This window comes from Alligator mississippiensis, chromosome 1 (assembly GCF_030867095.1).
Source record: "Alligator mississippiensis isolate rAllMis1 chromosome 1, rAllMis1, whole genome shotgun sequence".
Taxonomy (NCBI): Eukaryota; Metazoa; Chordata; order Crocodylia; family Alligatoridae; genus Alligator; species Alligator mississippiensis.
In genome coordinates this window covers 137,020,464-137,039,723 of record NC_081824.1, presented here as the reverse complement: position 1 = coordinate 137,039,723, position 19,260 = coordinate 137,020,464, and the positions used below count along the sequence as shown (strand labels likewise).

The 19,260-nt window shown below is 44.8% G+C and overlaps 1 protein-coding gene across 3 annotated transcripts in view; it reads left to right on the top strand.

The window, feature by feature from the left end:
- TAGAP (T cell activation RhoGTPase activating protein) overlaps positions 1 to 19,260 on the top strand; it is a 105,996-nt gene that overhangs the window by 61,915 nt on the left and 24,821 nt on the right. For all 3 annotated transcript variants that reach the window (XM_059714554.1, XM_059714550.1, XM_019479862.2), the window contains one exon: positions 7,354 to 7,524. In XM_059714554.1, coding sequence (XP_059570537.1) covers positions 7,354 to 7,524 — 171 coding nt within the window. The remainder of the gene's footprint in view (positions 1 to 7,353; positions 7,525 to 19,260) is intronic.

Here is a 19,260-nt window from a genome sequence, read left to right as displayed (position 1 = left end):
GTTCCTGATTTCCTGGTTTACGTACTTTTTTTTTTTTCTCTAGGAGATTTCCTTACCCAGAAAACTCAAATCTAATCCAAACCGTCTATAGATTTGGGAGATTAAGGTACAAAAGTTAGAAGCAGTTCACCTCTAGGATCTTTTCTTCACACGTAACTGCACTCTTTAACTGTGTCGCAACAAGTGCACATGTGCAGAGGCACCTGTTTCCCATGAGCCAAAAATAGCAGTGGCACATATTTATGCTGCTGCTATTTGTCCCTGGGCATGCCCCTGCACGTGCCCTCCGGGTGGGATACGAGAGGATGGGGCCAGTACTTGTGCTAGCCCCACCAGCCTTACCTTAGGTCCTGAAGGCCTCCCAGGGCAGCAGCAGTGCCAAGCCAGCTGCTGGCAAAAAGGCCTGCAGCCAGGCTCTTTCTGGCAATCCATTCTGCCATCGTGTGGGTCGTACCACACTGCTTTTTTTAGCAGCAGTTTTTTTTTTTACACCAGAATCTCCCAATGTCAAAAAAACCCACCATACTCCTAAATAACAGCACAGTAAATGAGTGCACATGCACCACATGTGGTTTGTGGCACCTCAAACAGATTTGAGGCACCACAAACTGCATGTGCATGCTCATCAGGATGTGCTCTTTGGTTTTATTCAAAACTGGAAGCAGAAGTTCCAGAATACTACAAGATGCACTTTCCATAGTATTTCTGAACTGGGCCAACATCAAGAAGTGCTGCAGTAGATTCTGATTTATTGCATATACATTATTCACACATTTCAGTTATTTGCGTAATTTCCTATAGGACAATAACATTTTGCTAACTATTCAATTACATTTTATCCAGAAATGTTGACATCAGGTTTTAGCATGCTTCCATTTAACAGCTAAAATACGAAAAATCCAGCCAAGCATCCATTAATCAAATAATGCAAAGATTGAGCAATGAGTGAAAAAAAAATTCCAATCAAACCCAAAAATCTATTGGAATTTGAATTATGAAACATTTTTGTTATCTGGTGAATGATTACATATGGCTTTGTGTTGTTTCAAGTTAATAAATACTTTTCACTTTTTGGAGATATCTTTAACATATTTCCTGCCATTAACACCAATATCAGACCTATTAGATGACTAAGGTAGTGGTGTGTCTAAGAGGAATAGAACAGATTTATTATGTGTGTTATTGACATGCACATTATCATGTAAAAGGACATAATGATGAACAGCACTTGTTATGATTTCTGATTTATTTGCCAATGAGTCTTTAAAAGCTGGCAAAGATATGTGGAGCAACTTGAAGTGCAATACATATCACCTTTTCTGACACAAAAATGCATAGCTCTACTCAATCACTGACAGTGTTAAAAGGTATTGGGAGAAGTACACATATGTATCTAGTTTTAACCTGTTACAATGGCAGATGCACCCAAAGTCATGTGATAGCTGCTGAGCTTCACCTGCAAGTCAAGGGAAGTACTCACATGGAGTATTGCATCCAGGTTTGGGCACCATACTTAAAGAAAGATGTAGACAAATAGGAAAGAGTCCAGAGGAGAGGAACAAAAATAATTAACGGTCTAGGAAACATGACTTACAAAAAACTGAAAGAGCTGATATCATTTAGTCTGGAGAAGAGAAGACCTAGGGGAATTTGATACTTTTCAAATACTTGAAAGGTAGTTATAAAGAAAATGGTGATAGACTAGCTAGCCCTTGGGCTGCCTGCTCCCCTGTCTCCTCATGCCACTGCCCCGCTAGATAGGGTACAGGGTGCCTCAGTATGGTGGCTGCCTGCCAACTAGCCCTGAATTGAGGCATCCTGTGCCCCAGCCAGCCCCCGCCACTCTGCAGCAGATGGAGCAGCAGGATAATGTGTCCCACTGCAAACCGCACAAGCAGGGGCATGCACTGCAGCATAAAAGTAGCCACACAACTTTGTGCCACTACTATTTGTGCTGCTGCAAATGCATGCCCTTGCTCTTGTGGACACAGCCTAAGTCATAAACTGCAACAAGGGAAATTTTAGGAAGGACTTTCGAATTATGAGCGTGGCTAAGCACTGGAACAGATTAGCAAAAGAGGTTGTGGCATTTCCATCACTGGAAGATTTTTAGAACAGGTTAGATACACATTTGGCTATGGTTTGATACAGGGATGATCCTGCCTTGAGGAAGGGGCTGGACAAGAAAACCTCCTCAGTTTCCTTTCAGCCCTTTTTCTCTGTGATTCTATAAACTTTTATGTACATTGGGCCAGATTCTCTGCTCTGCCCAGCTCCTGCCAGATGCTGCAGAGAAGGCACTGTCTGGACTCTAACTGGTGTCCTTTCTAAGACAGGGGCTATTTCCTGACCAAGGAACCCCCAGTGTCTGAGCTTTGCTGGCTCTGCACCAACATTGGGTCACTCTCTGGTTAGGAAAGTCCCTGGCTAGGAGGCTGAGACATAATGAGAGAGACACAGGGCAGAAAATCTGGATTTTGCAAATACAAACAATGCACAGTGTTTTGCAACTGGAGCCCATAGTGCATAAATGTGAGTGGCAGTCACAGAAAAATCCTCATTTGCATTCTCGATGAAATACATAGCACAGCTGCAGGCTGCCTCTGTGTTTTTCCTGAGCTCTGCCAAGCCCTAAATTCACTTCTGAAATGTTTGTTCTGTAATCACTCTGCATGGGAAACATGTAAACAAATAGCTTCAACTCCCCAGCCAGGTATAGACATTACACTTTTACTGGTATAAGTGATCGGAAACCAGTCTACGCCCATAACGGAACAGAAGTTTGGCACACAAAACTTGTCTAGACCCATAACAGGACAGAAGTTCAGCACACATAGCCTGGTTTAAAAGTAGTGGAACCCGGTTTAAGATGTCCAACACCAAAGGGTGAATGAATGTTTTTTTTGGTAGTGATCTAAACTACGCCACTTACAGAAAACTGCATAACTTGGACTGATTATGCCTTGGGATTTTTTAATGTCTGTACCTAGGTTAGGAGTGGGCAAAATCTGGCCCACAGACCAGGCCCATGGTGGACTTCATTTTCCAGCAGCCCATGTGGCAGCAGCTCCTTCTGGCTACTGCCACTGGACCCAACCTGCTGCCTGGGCACCCCAGCTCATCTGCCCTGCACCCACTGCCAGGGGTGAGACCGGCACAGGCAGGATGCACAGCCAAGCAGCTGGGATGCAGCCATGACCAGGAGCGAGACAGGTGGGCAGGCTCAGGGAGACCCTGGGATCTTGGGGCAGTGACAGCACGGAGCTGGGCAGAGCTGCCACCTGCTGCCCACACACCCCACGATGAGCATGAGGTCTGCAAGCAGGGGAGCACAGGATGTGGATTGCAGCTCTGCTGTGGCCCTGCACTATCACTGCCCCAAGATCTTGGCCCCGAAGCAGCTCCCTTCCCAGCTGCGTGTCCTAACTTTATGGCTCCCGGCTAGTCTCCATGGAACTCATTGGACATGTGGCCCTGTGTTGTCACAACCCTGTGCCGTTACAGCCCCATGCTCCCAGGGTCTCCACCCAGGAGCTACGCAGGCAGGGGCTGTTGGGAAACGGAGTCTAGCCACCAGTCAGATCCACTATTTTGCCCACCCCTGCTCTAGGTAGTGTGAGGAACTGATGGTTTATCAGTGATGTATGGGAAAAGCCTTCATTTCACTTAGGGCTGGATGTATAGTTCATTCAAGCAAGAATGTGATGAGCTTTAGGCTTTTAGTTCACAAAACCACTCTAAACTCCTGCAAATGTGTTTGTTGTTCATGTATATTCACCAAAAAGTTTGATTCATGAGCAGTTTTATGACTGTGTGTGAGGCTTACTGCACCCATTTACTATTCAGGTCCCTAACTATTCATCATTCCCAGTTTACACCATGTGATTGGCTCTGCAATGTCATTTCTGCTTCCTCAGTGAATGATTAAATTTTTAAGAGGAGCCCAGGAAATAAAAAACAAATAGCAAATGAAGAATAATTCACATATGCTGCAAAGTGATGAAATTTTCAGGGCTCACCGGCATTTTCATTTGCCTGAATATTTACAAGCAGTGAAAAAATCTGAGCCTGCTAATGGCAAATAGTCAATCAAAACACTTTAGTTATGAGTGGATTTCATGAAGCTGCTGCTTCATTATTCTCTCTGCAGTAGAAAGCAGGGAAGAGGTGTACCTGAGAGAGATAGCTGTGTTAATCTGAAGTCAGGCAGAAGGCAAGGGAGAGATGTACCTTGTCAACTAACTGAATCAAGGATACATAAGCTTCTGTCAGCAAGAGCTCACTTCATCTGATGCTACCTGATGAAGTGAGCTCTTGCTGACAAAAGCTTATGCGTCTCCGGTTCAGTTAGTTTATAAGGTACATCTCTCCCTTGCCCTCTGCCTGACTTCAGATTAACACAGCTATCTCTCTCAGCAATAGTTACAACAATGGTGCCAAATAGGTAGCTAGAGACATCACAAAATAGGTCTTTCCATTTTGAGATTAATATGGCAGGCTCAGCAGACATACCAGGATTGATTTGGCCAAAGGATTTTAAGGTTGACCTCTCCAAAGCAGAACTGAAGCATCCTGCTGAGACAGTGTAGAGAAACCTGCACTGCTGCTGCCTGTACTGTATTGAACCTGTTAGCAGAGAATTTTAGTCTCTAGGGGACTGATAATCCCAAATTTCATAAGCAACAAAACTCATTTAAAGAAATACCCAGCAAACAAGCAGAGCCACTTTCCAGATAATATAAAAGGGACTTCAAAGAAAAGCTGCATCTATTTAGTTTTAGAAAACTTACACAATTTCACAACAAACCACTAGATAATGAGGCAAGATCCCGGCCAGTTGAGCCTGATCATGAGATGCACCCCATCACGTGAACCTGCTTTACAAATCTGACTCTGCTTGCTGTGCTTTCCCTAGACATTACTCAGGTTGTGGGTTATTTTCCCCGCTTCGTAGCACAAGCGGATTTTTTTAAACACAGTAATCAGCAATCCTTGGCAAAGAAAGAAAAGAAAGAAAGAAAATGGGCAAAGGCATCCAAACTGCATAGGGAGATAGTGGCAGGGCATTTATATTTTTCATGTAAGCATAAAATTACAACATCTTCTCAGATTCAAAATGCTGGGTCTTTTCCATAACTGCCTGGTTAATTTGGCATAAGGAAATGGATGCGTGTCCCAGGCCAAATAATGTTGTAGCTTCCCACAGGTTAACAATAATACTGCAAACCCTACATAATTCCTCCTTGAGGAGGAGTACATAAAGAAATGCCATTAGAATAAACTTCTAACCTGCTGTAGGCATGATGCTTCTCTCCCTGACACCACTCTCCCACTGGGGGGTACCTACCACTCAAGGCTGTTCTTAACTTAGAACGGGACCAGTAAAACCAGAACTTAGTTCCAGCAGCCCTAACTCTCCTTGTTTTGTGGCCTCCCTTATACCTATGTAAAGTAGGTGCCAAACCCTTACCATTCTGAGCTGGAGGCACATTGCACACACTTTGCATGGGTATGAACATAAACAGCAAAGCAGCTGAAGAATCAAGCTTAGTGGACACAGCTGTGTAGGGTGCCAAGTGCCATTTTGCAAATATAAAAGGCAACATTGAGGGGCACGGGGCTAGCAGAGCTCCCCCTGGGGAATACTGCTGGTGTGAAGGCAGTCATTTGCCAAGTATATACAGCTGACCCAAAGGCTCTTTGCTGCCTGCCGCATAATTTTGCATTGTTCAGTGCACTGATACTCTCAGCTGCAGACCCCATAGAGCCTGTTACAGCTGCTCTAATTCACATTAAGATGCAGATGGAACCTAAGCCTGACTGAGGCTTGAGGAAACAAGTGGTTTAAAGTAATTATTACTCATGCCCTCTTTACCCTTCTGTCCCCCTCCATCAGCAGGAACAAACCAGACCAGTAAGTAAAGACTCTAGATGACAGGTATCTTGTAGTTAGCCAAAGAGATTTACAGTGTGAACTGCAACAAACTTGTGCTTGTTTGCTTTGGAATTTCCAAGCAGCTCTTATATTTTAAGACTCCCCTGAAGATGAGATAAGGGAAATATCTCTTTTAATGTTATTAAGCATGTTTCAAAAGAGGAATGAAGCTAATATATAAACACTCTGTCAAGGGGGAGCATGGTAAATGGAACGTATCTGAGCAGACAAAAACACTATGATGGTTACTGATGAAAAGAGTCATATCAAAGCAAGGTATTATTAAATAGAGGGGGGAAACAAAATGACAGCATTATTCACTAAGAACTGAATAAGGGTAAAACTGTTACATATCTGGACTATATCACCATGGATATTCTCATCTCAGGGTCTGCAATATTGTCTTCCATCAAAATCACGTGAGAGCTACAAAAAAAATGGATTGGGTAGCTGGAGACCACTACCTCTCCTGCTGACTTGTCATGTCCATCCACTATCCCTCATTGCCTACTTAGATTGCATGAGCTAAAGACCATCCTTTTATTCTGTATTTGTGCAACACCTTGGATAATGGGGCCCTGGTCCATGAGTGGGCTCTTTAAGCATCATTGCAATACAGAAATACATAATAACAATTTAAAAGGAAGTTGTATCATGCTTATAAAACTAGAAATATGCTTAAGGGCTCAGCCTGTCCTGATATCTACATGCTAGACACCAGGGAAAGTGTCTAGGTGGTAGCATTGGGCAAGGGGGACAGAGAAGACTCACATTGGCTAGATCAGTGGTCACCAACCAGCGGATCTCAATCCACCAGTAGATTTCGGAGCCTCTTGCAGTAGATCTCGGAGCCTCTTGGAGTCAATCTGAGGCTGGGGTAGGGGGCTGAGTGCCCGGTTGCATGCACGCATGTGCCCAAGCCCAGCAGATCAGTCCATGGGGGAGGGAAAGGGCAGGAGCTAGATCAAGGCCCCCTCAGTGAGGAACAGTGCCGCAGGAGCAGGGGTAAGTGGAGTGGGGCTCTGGCTGGTAGGACTTACCTGTTGGGAAGGTGCACCCCCAAATATATTTTTCTCAATCTGCCCCTCACCCCCTTTCCCTCCCCACAGACTTACCTGCTGGGGTGGGGGGGTGGCAGCACACAGTAGATCTTGAGTTGCTTTTAAATGCCAAAGGTGATCTCCTACTTAAAAAGGTTGGAGACCACTGGGCTAGATACACAGTTGATGTCAATCAGTGTAACTCCACTGATATTAATGAAATGGTTCTGTATTAAACAAGCTGAGAATATGGGCTATAGTTGTCAAAGCTTTAATAGTACAGCCAAGTCACAGGGAAATGGCTCTAACACAGAAGATTCTAGCTGCTCTTCAAAATAATGAAGCCTAGAACTGATTCCCTTCTGTTCTTTGCTTCAGATCAGGCACAAGCTTCAGACTAAAGCACAGGCTGAACCTCTGTGACTTGTGGGTGGTATACAGTGAGGAGGAGGAGGAGGAAGAAGAGGAGGCAACCCGTGAATTCAGTGTCAACTTGAAGACTTCCATCATCCTCATCTGGCCCACCAGTGTCTGCATTGCCTCCTTCCGGTGAGTTCGGGTGACATTTCACATTAGCATGTTCTGTATTGACAATTCAAATGATAGCCTTCAGCCCACACTATGATAATTCAGACTCCTTTCAGGGTATTGAAAGTGAAAGGTCCCCCAGCTCTGTTTTTGCCAGGTGACCAATGTAGTGATTGAACTTACAATTTAGAAACACTCACTCACTTAGAAGATTACAGAAATTGGGAATTAGAGATTGTCTCTCAGTTAGGCTAGTTAGCTAGAGAGACAGATAAAGGGCCTACAGAGGTTGCACACTGCTCAACAATACGACTACACCTAGACTAGCAAGTTGTACAATTATACATTTTCTCTGCCCCCTGCCACCTTCCTGATTAAATGAGTTCATTTTTTATCACTAAAACCCCAGAGAACCAGATTTTCTTTGTGTCAAATAAAAGTAGGTTAGCACCAATAAGCATATCCTTCCTATCAGCTCGATAATCTTCCTTTGTCCAATTTAACTCTGAAAAATTAATTTTTTGGAAGAACTAAATTGTTGGCACAAAATCTAGAGAACATAAACACCATCTTACCATCTTAAGCAGGACAGCACTTGTTAGTAGATATGTATCATGAAAGGGTTATAGACCTAAAACTCAAAGAAACTAAGGGCAAGCTTTGCCTCACACCCGTAATATTTCTGTGCTTCTCAGTTCCTCTTCAGTTCCTTTGTCTCTCTTGTCTATATAAACTATAAAATAGCCCCTGATCCCAGGGAAGGAAGAGAGATCCCCCATTCTCCCCCTCTCCCCCGACCCTGGTAACTCCCCTGATCCCACCAAATCCTCCTGGACCCCACCAATCTCTCCATGGACCCCACCTGCCCCCCAGTCCCACCAAACCCTCCCAACCCCCTCTGTGAACCCCACTAGGCCCCCAACCCCCCAAGGACCCCACTTGCCTCCCTGATCCCCATCCACCAGATACTTATCCTCCCTATCCTGACTTACCTTAGATCAGGTGGCCATTTTAAACTCAATTTAACCTCCCCATAACCTCCCTGAATGTCTGTACATACCCTAAGAGAGCACTGAAGTGCTACCTTAAGCAGAAAACTTGCACAATATGTTCAGGAGGTACAATAGGAAGAGTCTGTCTTGGAAAAGAGTCAGTTATCTTCTTCAAACCACTAACATGATCTGCAGTAGACATATATCTAACACCTTGCACCACTGCGGCCCCAAAACTGATAATACTAATGCAAATAGGTTGTAGGCAGCCAGCAGCATTTTCAACCTCAATGAAAGTAAGGGTAGAATGTTTTAGGAGAAAAGGCCAATGAAGATTTCCCCTGTGAGAAATGTACTTGGGGCTTGTTCACACTGCAGAGCCTCTACTGCTATAGCTGTCAGGAAAATCCCTTGGTGACTGTTCCAGGAGAAGCCTGCACCTTCCAACTCCATTCTTGGGTTTAAATTAGCCAATCTCTGTGACTAACTTTCAAACTTCTTCAGACCCAGGGACTCCTACTTGAAGTAGAAATGTCTACTCCTATTAGACACATGCAACAGAGCTGAGGAGGATTTTTTTTCTTGTCCCTGGATCCTTTTTGAGATTTCATAAATGTTTCCAATCTATATCAGGAGCTGAGACCTTGCAAAGTCTCTCTCGCGCACATGGACACACACACACACAGAAGGACCAAGACACCACCTCCACATAACCAAGAGCATGATTTGGTCATGACTCATGAGCCATATACAAAGGTGACTGGCAGAACAGGGACTTAAACACAGATATGCCACAACCCAGGTGATGGCCCCAACCTCTGGCCTCTAGGCTAGAGACAGACATTACTCATAAACCAGTTTAAGTGATCAGAAACTGGTTTAAACCTGTAACAGAACAGATGTTCAGTGTAAATCAATTTGAAAATGGCTAAAACCGGTTTCAGATAAACCTGGTTGCATGTAGTATCAGACTTAACTGATTTGGCTCAAATCGGTATATGCAATGTCTGTCCTAGACCCCTTGCTGGTTTAAATTAAATCAGACTCCCTCAGCATCCTGGCATGCTCTCTGGGCGGGGCTCTCTGTTCCACAGCAGGGCTGGCACCTCCCCTCTGCTCCCTGGCCAGAGCTCTGGCAGACTTGCAGGCACAGAGCGCCCACCTGGTTTCTCCCTACTAAGCAGGGATTATTGTCCCCTCCTCTCTGCCTTATGCAGACACCTCAGCATTAGCTAGCAGACCATGTGCTGGCTATGGTCCGTGCTGTGGTAGATGACAGGCAGACAGGCTTTTTGGAACTAACCAACAGGTAGTTTAATGTCCTTCCTTGGAATAGCTGTTTAAGAAGAACTCCATTAATAATGGAGAGAGGCTTTGTTTTCTTAATGGGTTGATAAACCCTGAGTTAGGGGTGATAAACATTCCCTGCTGGGCTGCTGCGGGGGCTGGGGAGAATAATCAGAGTGTCCTGTCAGAGCCTGGCCATGCCACCTCAGCTCAGCCCTGTGGAGGTGAAAGGAGAGCTGCTCTAGCACCCCTAGCTTATAGCCTGAGCCACTGCAGGCATGTGCCTGAATTTCTGGGATGTCTGTCTGGTTACAAAACGGATTTAGCATAGCCAGGTTAAACTAACCTGCAAAGATTGAATCGATTGAATCAAGTACAGAAAGGACAGGGTGGGGAAGAAAGGGGGAGGCTGTACAGAAAGGACAGGGTGGGGAAGAAAGGGGGAGGGGTTGCGCTCTATGTCAATGAGCAATATACATTGACCCTCATCAAGACGGAATCGAAGGATGAGAAAATAGAAGGATTGTGGGTTAGGTTACATGGGGGGCAAGGAGAAAGGGATTTGGTAGTAGGGGTCTGCTACAGACCCCCACACCAAGGGGAGGAACTAGATTCGGGGCTCCTGAGGCAGCTCTCGGAGACCATAAAAATTAAGGAGGCGGTAGTCATGGGGAACCTAAACTACGCAGATATCTGCTGGGAGATGCAGACAGCAAAGTCCCACCGTTCACGCAGGTTCCTATCCTGCGTACAGGACCTCCACCTGACGCAGGAGGTGCACGGTCCCACTAGGGGGAATGCCTTACTGGACCTGGTATTGGCAACGGGGGATGATATGGTAGGGGACCTACAGATCGGTGGTCATCTGGGGGACAGTGATCACCAAATAATAGAATTCTTCATGAGACGTCGAGTGGGTAAGGTAACTAGTAGGGTGAAAGTGCTAGACGTTAGGAAAGCTGATTTCAATTAACTCAGGCGATTAGTCAAGGACACACTGCAGAGTAGGAGTTTTGAAGAGATGGGAGCCCAGGAAGGGTGGCTGTGCCTTAAGGAAATGATCCTTCGGGCACAGAGGGAGACGATCCCAATGCGAGGAAAAAGAGGGAAAGGGGCCAGGAGGCTTCCTTGGCTGACCAGCGAAACCCAGAGCAGTCTACGGGCCAAAAGGGGGGCACATAAAAAGTGGAAACAGGGAGAGATTACCAAAGAGGAGTAAACCTCCTCTGCTCACGCTTGTAGGGAGGCAGTTAGACAGGCCAAAGCTACCATGGAGCTGAGGATGGCATTCCAAGTTAAGGATAACAAAAAAATTTTTTTTAGATATATAGGGAGTAAAAGGAAGGTCCGGGGAGGAATAGGACCCCTACTAAATGGGCAGAAACAATTGGTGACGGACAGGGGGGACAAGGCTGAACTTCTCAACGAGTTCTTTGCCTCAGTGTTCCTAAGCGAGGGGCAAGACAAGTCTCTCACTGGGATTGTAGAGAGGCAGCAGTAAGGCGCCAGACTACCATGCGTAGGCCCTGAGATGGTGCAGAGTCACTTGGAGAAACTGGATGCCTTTAAGTCGGCAGGCCCAGATGAGCTCCATCCAAGGGTACTGAAGGCACTGGCCGACGTCATTGCACAGCCACTGGCGGGAATATTTGAACGCTTGTGGCACATGGGCCAAGTCCTGGTGGACTGGAAAAGGGCCAATGTGGTCCCCATTTTCAAGAAGGGGAGGAAGGAGGACCCGGGCAACTATAGGCCAGTCAGTCTCACCTCCATCCTTGGCAAAGTCTTTGAAAAAATTATCAAGGCTCACATTTGTGAGATCCCGTCAGGACAAATTATGCTGAGGGGAAACCAGCACGGGTTCATAGCAGGCAGATCATGCCTGACTAATCTAGTCTCTTTTTATGACCAGGTTACAAAACGCCTGGACGCAGGAGTAGGGGTGGATGTCGTATACTTAGACTTCACGAAGGCCTTCGATACAGTATCCCACCCCATACTGGTGAACAAGTTAAGAGGCTGTGACTTGGACAGCTACACAGTCCGGTGGGTGGCGAATTGGCTAGAGGGTCGCACCCAGAGAGTCATAGTGGATGGGTCAGTATCGACCTGGAAGGGTGTGGGCAGTGGGGTCCCACAGGGCTCGGTCCTAGGACCGATACTCTTCAATATCTTCATCAGCGACTTGGACGAGGGCGTGAAGTGTACTCTGTCCAAGTTTGCAGATGACGCAAAACTGTGGGGAGAAGTGGACACACCGGAGGGCAGGGAACAGCTACAGGCAGACCTGGACAGGCTGGACAAATGGGCAGAAAACAACAGAATGCAGTTCAACAAGGAGAAATGCAAAGTTCTGCACCTAGGGAGAAAAAATGTCCAGCATACCTACTGCCTAGGAAATGACCTGCTTGGTGGCACGGAAGCGGAAAGGGATCTTGGAGTCCTAGTGGACTCCAAGATGAACATGAGTCGGCAGTGTGATGAAGCCATCAGAAAAGCTATTGGCACTTTATCATGCATCAGCAGATGCATGACGAATAGATCCAAGGAGGTGATACTTCCCCTCTATCGGGCGCTGGTCAGACCGCAGTTGGAGTACTGCGTGCAATTCTGGGCACCACACTTCAAGAGGGATGCAGATAACCTGGAGAGGGTCCAGAGAAGGGCCATTCGTATGGTTAAGGGCTTGCAGGCCAAGCCCTACGAGGAGAGACTAGGGAACCTGGACCTTTTTAGCCTCCGCAAGAGAAGGTTGAGAGGTGACCTTGTGGCTGCCTGTAAGTTCATCACGGGGACACAGAAGGGAATTGGTGAGGTTTTATTCACCAAGGCGCCCCTGGGGGTTACAAGAAATAATGGCCACAAGCTAGCAGAGAGCAGATTTAGACTGGACATTAGGAAGAACTTCTTCACAGTTCGAGTGGCCAAGGTCTGAAACAGGCTCCCAAGGGAGGTGGTGCTCTCCCCTACCCTGGGGGTCTTCAAGAGGAGGTTAGATAGGCATCTAGCTGGGCTCATCTAAACCCAGCACTCTTTCCTGCCTATGCAGGGGGTCGGACTCGATGATCTATTGAGGTCTCTTCCGACCCTAACATCTATGAATCTATGAATTCAGGCTCAGGGTTTTTGAATGTCTGTCCCCAGCCCTCGAGTCAGTTTTGTCAGTAAGAGTTTAATTAATTATACAGAGTGGTTCAACCCCAGTAGGGAGACTGAGAGAGATCCATTCCTTAATAGCCTGAGGTTCCGGGCATTTGACTCAGATTAGGAGCCCCATGTTTTAGTTGTTAGCCTAAACCAAGCAACGCAGAGACTTAGGCCTTTGTGTACACATCCCAGGTAAATAACTGGAGAAATTCAGTTTTCTTTTCTGAGACTTTGCCTACTCTCTGCTTTTCACCAGTAAGTCTCTACCAGAACTGAGAAACCTTTCCCAAGAAATGTTTTGTTGATAGTGGTACATTCCTGTGAAATGTTTGTTTCAATGAATTGGCATTTTCTAACAGAAAACTGTTTTCTTGCAAAAATTCCTGACTATCATATATTCATAGCACAATATTTTCCAGAAGTCTCAGTCGTCTGCAAATCTAATAACTCATGTGATGTGACTACAACTGGTATGATAGGAGATGCTTTGTAAAAGTTCACAAGTCACAGGATCCAAGCTGCAACCTCTGGGTCAGCTCTTCCTTTTTTTCCCCATTGTGTCTCAAAAGCCATCGTTGTGTCATTTTCCTCTCTTTGCCTAATATTCAAATAAAACAAAAGTTACTTTCAGTGGGGTGTTGCAACATCAGACTCCATGATGTCAGTTAATCAACATTTGGTATCCAGATAGTGAGAAAGCTATTTCTGTAAATCAAGGTCTCTGACAGAGTACCTAGAATCATTCTTGTGAAAGAGAATCTAGGAAAACATTTTTTAAAATAGTGTCTGGTGAGGACCCAAACACTGTAAAAGTAGCTCAGGCCTGAAAGACCCAAAAACAAAGGAGTGTACCACAGAAGTGTCCCTGACCTAGAAATGTAACATCAGCAACCTTGGAAGTAACTTCATACACACACATGCACACTTATGCTAAATGGTTGGTTTTTTGGTTTGCAAAGCCCAATACATGAAAATTAAGAAATGTGAATTTTAATTGTTCCTGCAGCCTTAATTCTGCCCCCTTGTACTTTTATTTTGTGCAGGGGTCTTGTGAATAAAATATTATGTGATCATATAATTAAATACTGTTCCATAACATATGCTCAGAAGGAGGCTGAACTAGAGTTTCACAAGCAGCCATAAACCTGGCATTTCCTAACTTTAAGTGCTTAACTCTGCAACCTAAATAACTTTCTTAATGTGGGTTTTTTCATGTAGCATCACACTTATTTTAAAGGTAAAAACAAATGTTATTATATGTCCATGTAATAACTGTCTTTCATACCACTCCCATTTAGACACCAGTAGCAAAGTTTGAACCTTAAATTTTTAGCTTTATTCCAGACTGCTACCTCTTGGGTGATATCATCTAGTAGCAAGAGGAGATTGTTATCTCAAAGGCTGAAATAGAAACTTGGGGATAGGATGTTGGTCAGATTCCTGCCCAGTCCTTCCCTCTACATTCTCCCTATGTAGAACTCCTTCCTCATCTGGTGCTCCTACACGGACCTATGGGGACAGGTACTGGGTCATGCATGGGGCTCCCCATTCAGTTCATTTCTCTTCCCCTGCTGCAGCTCTTCTGGCATCTGCCAGATGTCCTCAGCGCAATGGCAATAGCTGCTGCTACTCCTTTGGTCACAATGTGATCCTAGCCTTAGATTATTTCTGTATCTGTTTATTATTATTATTATTATTATTATTATTATTATTTTGGCAGACTACTGAAAGTTTTCTTAAAGCAGGAAGCTTTCAATGACAATTTCCAATAGTTAATATCTCTGTCACAGTTAATATCTCTGTGAAAGCAGAACAGATTGTCACGGAATTTTTTTAAAAAGGCATTTCTATAGCTCAAGGACATTGTCCAGGCTGCATATCAAATGTCTGCTGTTAATATCAGTGGTCTAAGAGCTTCTCCAAAAAGCTTGCAAGAAACCTTTTGCAACAAGAGTTAAGTAACCTAAAGATAGTGATGCTGCTTTAAGGCGCACACCTTTTGTGTTCTCATAGGGTTAATGACCAAGGGACAGGTCCAGACCAGGTCCACAACTTTTATGGCAGGGAAGCAGGAGCAGCAATAATTGCTGTGGTAACTGTTGTCATGAGCCCCATTATGTTTTGGGAGGCCTTGGGGCATCTTGAATGTTTTTCTTGTCTTTTGGTGGACTGATATGCATGGTCTTACTCGAAAGCCCATTTATGCTGCTGTGATCACTGTATAGATTATGTTAGGCTGTCTGTGTATATCTTTGTGATTTTGGTCATAGTTTAAAAAAATGGGATGAGGGTTAACTAATTTAGGAAAAGAGAGAAGGTGTGACAACTAAATCTCTCTTGTTTTGTGGCACTAGGATGAGGAGAATTGCCACTACTAGACAGAGGCAGAAGGAGACATTATCTTCTAGACAGAAGGAGAAGGGCAATCAAGGCATTGTCTATAGCCCAAGCTGTAATAGCTGTAATGGAGAAATCAACTCCTCTGTAAAAAAAAAAAAAAAAAAAAAAAAAGGCATCTGAGAGAAATGACCCATATGCCAAAGGAATTCCAGGTGATGAGAAATTACTGGAACATTCTGTGACTCATCAGCAATTAGAATAATGCTGATGATGGGAGCTGGTTTGGAGTTATTTAGGAACCTATCTGTGGAATATGCTTTGTCATTTGGACTTTTCCCAAGCTGAAGAAGGGTCCAAGACCCCAGCAATCAGGGCTGACAGAATCAGCAGGAAGGCTAAACTCTAAAAACACTGGCAGGGGGAGATGAGAGGGTAAGAAACTTTTCTTGTCCTGTTTTTCTATTTCCAAATCTATGGTTAGTTTTGCTTGCATAATTCTTTTCTCCTACATAATAAATACTTTTGTTGTTTTGTCCTCATACTGGTTTGCCTCTGGAAAGAGTCATTTCTGGCTAGTGATATTTCAGGCTAGTCTCTTCTATAAAAAGAGGGACCTAAAATTTCTTGCACAAGCCAAAGGGGAGACCACCTAGAGCTGGCAGAGATTCCCTTGTTGTAGCTGTGGGGTCCAGCATAAAGGCTGTGAAGCTGAGACTTGTGGGACTAAGGAGTTATCCCAGGGGAAACCTTAGTTTATTCCTTGGGACAAGCACTGGGATAATAAGGAGAAACAGAGCTTTGGGGGCACCCCATAGATGGGTTTATGACATCCCAGAATTAACAATGAAATTAAATGGGCTTTCCAGTGGGGTTGGGCTGATGCACTGATGTACCCCCATGGACCAACCCTATGCTGGATCTGGCCCATGCGCTAACCCTGTCCATGAGAACCAGTCTGCAGACCGGCTCCATATCACTCATCTGGCCCACAAGAACAGAAGGTTGAGCACCACTGCATTATATTAATGTTTTACATGAGTAGCAATGTTTGTTCCTTTACCCTGGTCATTTAGGCTGGGAAGACAAAGGCTGCTAGATGTAAAGCTGGCCACATCACTCCCTTGTATACTGTCAACTACAGAAAGTGATGTATCTTCACCAGCCCAATGAGCTGCTGGGCTTGGGAAGAAGTGAAGATGATGTAGCCTACTGAGGACATGTAGTCACACTCATCATAGCAACCAACTCTCACTGGTTCACACTATACTCAAGTGCATTTTCTGTATGTTAGCCAGTTCCTATTTTACTTTTTCTATGCCCTGTACATACAATATGGGAAGGCTGAATGAGTCTCCAGAAGAGTATATGGCAGAATGCCATCTCTCTCTCTCCCTAAACTCTGCTATCAGGCAGATGCCTAATCTGACAATTTGGTTACCATGGTCACTGCAGAGGGCAGATACATCTGGCCCCATCAATTTCAGGAAACCCTGAGCTGTATACATTCCTGAGGGAGGGGGAAACCTGCTCCCTCTGCCTATGTGACTGGCCTCACACACCCGGGTGGGGGCTTAAACTCCCTATTGTTCTAAGCGATGTCATCATGACTGGGAGGGGGCTACAGACCGTGCTAATCTACCCGAAAACCAGTGATGCATTTCAAATTGGTTGGCTGGCAGCCAACAGTTGCTGGCCTTCATTGAATCAGATAAATGAGGTCATAAGGTCTATATAAGTTAAGGACTGCCCAGGAGGTGGGGCAGTAGCCATGATGAGAACTCTCAGAAAAGCTGGACCATCTGAAACTGACTCTCTCTCTTGAAACTCATGTTCAATGAACTGAGGCAGGGAATCTTCACCTGCCTCTGGATGATGCTTGTGAGTAAGCTACTTGAGATCTAACTAGATATATAGCTTGCACTAACTCACATGTGTGACCAAAGATTACCATGCCACAGTTTGCTCTAAGGTATTTCTCTGATATTGCTCTACCCTGTACCCTATTCCAAACCTACTCCTTGTAACCAGTAAAGTTCTCCTCTGTACCTAGCATGGGAGACTTATTGGGAGAGGGTCTGGATTATGCCTTGGGGTCCCCTTGGTTCAGCTGACTAAGGCAGACCACTATTGGTGCTTCAGACTGTGGGAAAGCACCCCAAGTTCTTGCAGTGGGTCAAGTACCCTCAATGACTACTAGACCTATGTTTCCCAAGGGGCACAGGTCCAAATTCAGTCCAGACCCTGGGTGATGGCAGCATTACCCCCAGGCCTGCAGGTGTGCTCCAGGAAGGGAGTCAGCTGGACATAAGGCACCCCCAGGGAGGCACTCAGAGCCTGGAAGGAGGTCAGGCACAGTGAGGTGGGTGGCTCAAACCAGGAGTACCCCCCCACTGCCCCACCACAATATGTTCCTCTCTGACTTCAGATGAGTCATAGCTACAAGTGCCATCATGACACTAGCACGGGTCTCATCATCTATCAGTATTTCCTTTATCAATCCTAGGTTTTTCAGCATATATAAATTCATTAAAAAAATTCATATGGCTGAAATGACACACAGCTTCTTAGGCTAAATGAGATTATTTTCCAGATCATTTCAGCCTTCTCTGAAATGAGAATTCGTAGCCAAACAAACAGGCATAAGTAAGATTTATCTTCTGTTTCTCCCCTGCATCACTAGACCAGCAACAGCTAAGATATGTTACCAGCATTTTCAAAGGTTTAACTCTGTAAAGGTTGATATTATTCAGACAATTAATTGTCTGAATTATTAATTCTGAAAGACACAATTGCTTGTATGCATTCTCAACTAGCATTTTTCATAATGTCTTGATTTTTTTTTTTTTTATCGTTCAAGTGTTACTTATTTCATGAATAATTTCCATTGGTTTCAATGGGACTTTGCATTTGAACATTTACATTGCAGCACTTTATTGTATAGAACACTTCGTGTAGAAGTTTTGGGGAGGTCTTGCAAGTTAATTTTAATGCACCACATTTGAGGTGACAAAATAATTTGTGCTGACATGTAATATTGCAAACAGACCATGATCATGCTAAAGATTCACACTGTGATGGCACAGTGAAAAACGATCATAAGGATCTCAGTCAAACAACCATGGATACAGTAGCACAAGTGTCCCATTGCAGCCCACACCATGGTTTGTGTCATTGTTTGTTTCTGATATGTGTAGGGATTTAAACTCAGGGTACGGACAGATGTGCATTCAGAGCAGCTTCAAAAGGAAGATGGGGAGGAGCTGTTTTTCAGTAGGACACAGCCACTGTTACAATGTCTGATACCTATGTATGATTCTGTAGTGGTGTAAGTAGGCTAAATTGCTCTACCTTTGACCCTGGGGGTAGCAAACTGATATTTTTGGAGGTGAGACACTACTTAACCCTATTTTTTATGACAGTTCAAATCTGGATCCAAACCTTACAGCTGCCCCACAGTATTTCTAATACAGGCCACACCAGGACTAGGGACAGACATTCAAAAAGCCTGAGCCTAAATTGATTCAGTCTTTGCAGGTTATTCTACCTGCAAATCTTGAACCGATTTGGTGATGGATAGACATTACCTTTTCATTCCAGAAATGCAAGCACATGCCTGCAATGGCTCAGGCCAGAAGTCGGAGGGTGCTAGAGCAGCCCTTCCTTCCCTTCCTAAGTGCTGAGCTTGCGGGGGATATGGCCAGACCCCAGCAGAATGCTCTGATTAGGGAGGGATTTTAGCCCTCACCCTGGCCTGCAGTACCAGGCTTTTCCCTGCTGGCTGCAAAAAGAGCAGGAATGTTGCTAGACCCTGCATCTGTTGATACTGTGCTTTTCAGTCTCTTTCTCCCAGCTTCTTCGTACTGTCTGCAAACCAGATCATTTCTAAAACCTTTCTCTGTTCCCTCTTGAAAACTGACAAATTGCACCCAGCAGGTTGTTTGTCAGAACAAAGTTTCAGCCCCTCAAGCCCTACAAAAGAAAACATCTCTCT